At 65.1% G+C, this 1,076-nt stretch overlaps 1 protein-coding gene across 1 annotated transcript in view; it reads right to left on the bottom strand.

Annotated features, from left to right (window-relative positions):
- EPN1 (epsin 1) overlaps positions 1-1,076 on the bottom strand; it is a 9,873-nt gene that overhangs the window by 3,247 nt on the left and 5,550 nt on the right. Inside the window, exons 3-4 of the mRNA XM_015569469.1 lie at positions 746-852; positions 267-350 (exon numbers count right to left, since the gene is read on the bottom strand). Of these exons, the coding sequence (XP_015424955.1) occupies positions 267-350; positions 746-852 (191 nt within the window). The remainder of the gene's footprint in view (positions 1-266; positions 351-745; positions 853-1,076) is intronic.

Genomic DNA, 1,076 nt, shown 5'->3' with positions numbered 1-1,076 from the left:
TCTGTCCCCACCCTGGGAGCAGGACCAGCCTCGTGACCCAAAGCCACGGCCTGGGAGGCTGGCCTTGCTGTGAAGACACCGGGGACACACACAGTGTGAGGCCACAGGACAGGCAGCTGGGACACATGCCCCGTGCACCAAGGGCAGGGCCCACACCTCCTCCCCACACTCACCTCCTCCCCACTCATCTCTCCCCACACTCACCTCCTCCCCATACTCATCTCTTCGCACACTCACCTCCTCCCTACTCACCTCCCCACACTCACCTCCTCCTGGCCCCCGGTCTCCCGCTTGCTCTCCTCTATGGCCATCTGCAGCCTCAGGTCATCCCCACGGCGGATCCGCTCCTCCTGTTTGGGCCAGGAAGGCAGGTGGCAGGGGAAGGTCAGTCTGAGTGGCCCGAACCCGCACCCTCTCCCCCCGGACAAGGTGACGGAAATTAAAATGGGATGCGGACGTGTGGTGGGTGGACAGGACACGGGCGGGCAGGCGGGTGAGGACACTGCCGGAGGGCGGGAAGCACAGGTCTGCGGGGAGGAGGTGACAGGCCCGGATGCCGCGGAGGGAGAGGCCCTCGCTGTCTGTCTGTCTGACACCTGAGCGGGCGTCACGGGGCTCCGTCCCACACAAGGTCCACGGCTACAGATGCTGCGGTGCCAGCGTGCCGGCTAGCGAGGGCGGGGAAGATCGGAGGCGGCGGGACCGGGGCGCGTCCCAGGGCCTGCGGGCGGGGAGGCTCTCTGACCTTATCGTGCTCCTCTCGGCTCAAACTAAGGGCCAGCTGGAGCTGGACGTCATCCTCGGGGCCGCAGGACGGGGGCTGGGGGAGAGACAGTGTGAGGGGCGGGCGGGGGAGGTGGCCGAGAGAGAGCGAGAGCGAGAGAGCGAGAGAGCGAGAGAGTGAGAGAGAGAGAGGAGGCAGACAGAGACACAGCAAGAGAGACTAAGATACAGATTGGGAAACAGACAGACAGACGGAGACAAAGGGCCGGGTCAGACAAAGCCAAAGACACGGAGAAACGGTCCCCAAACTGGGGAGGGGCAGGCAGAGCCAGAGGAGGAAAATTCCATTTGCA

The sequence above is a fragment of the Myotis davidii genome, unplaced genomic scaffold (genome assembly GCF_000327345.1).
Source record: "Myotis davidii unplaced genomic scaffold, ASM32734v1 scaffold326, whole genome shotgun sequence".
Classification (NCBI taxonomy): Eukaryota; Metazoa; Chordata; class Mammalia; order Chiroptera; family Vespertilionidae; genus Myotis; species Myotis davidii.
This window is presented reverse-complemented; position numbering and strand designations above follow the sequence as displayed.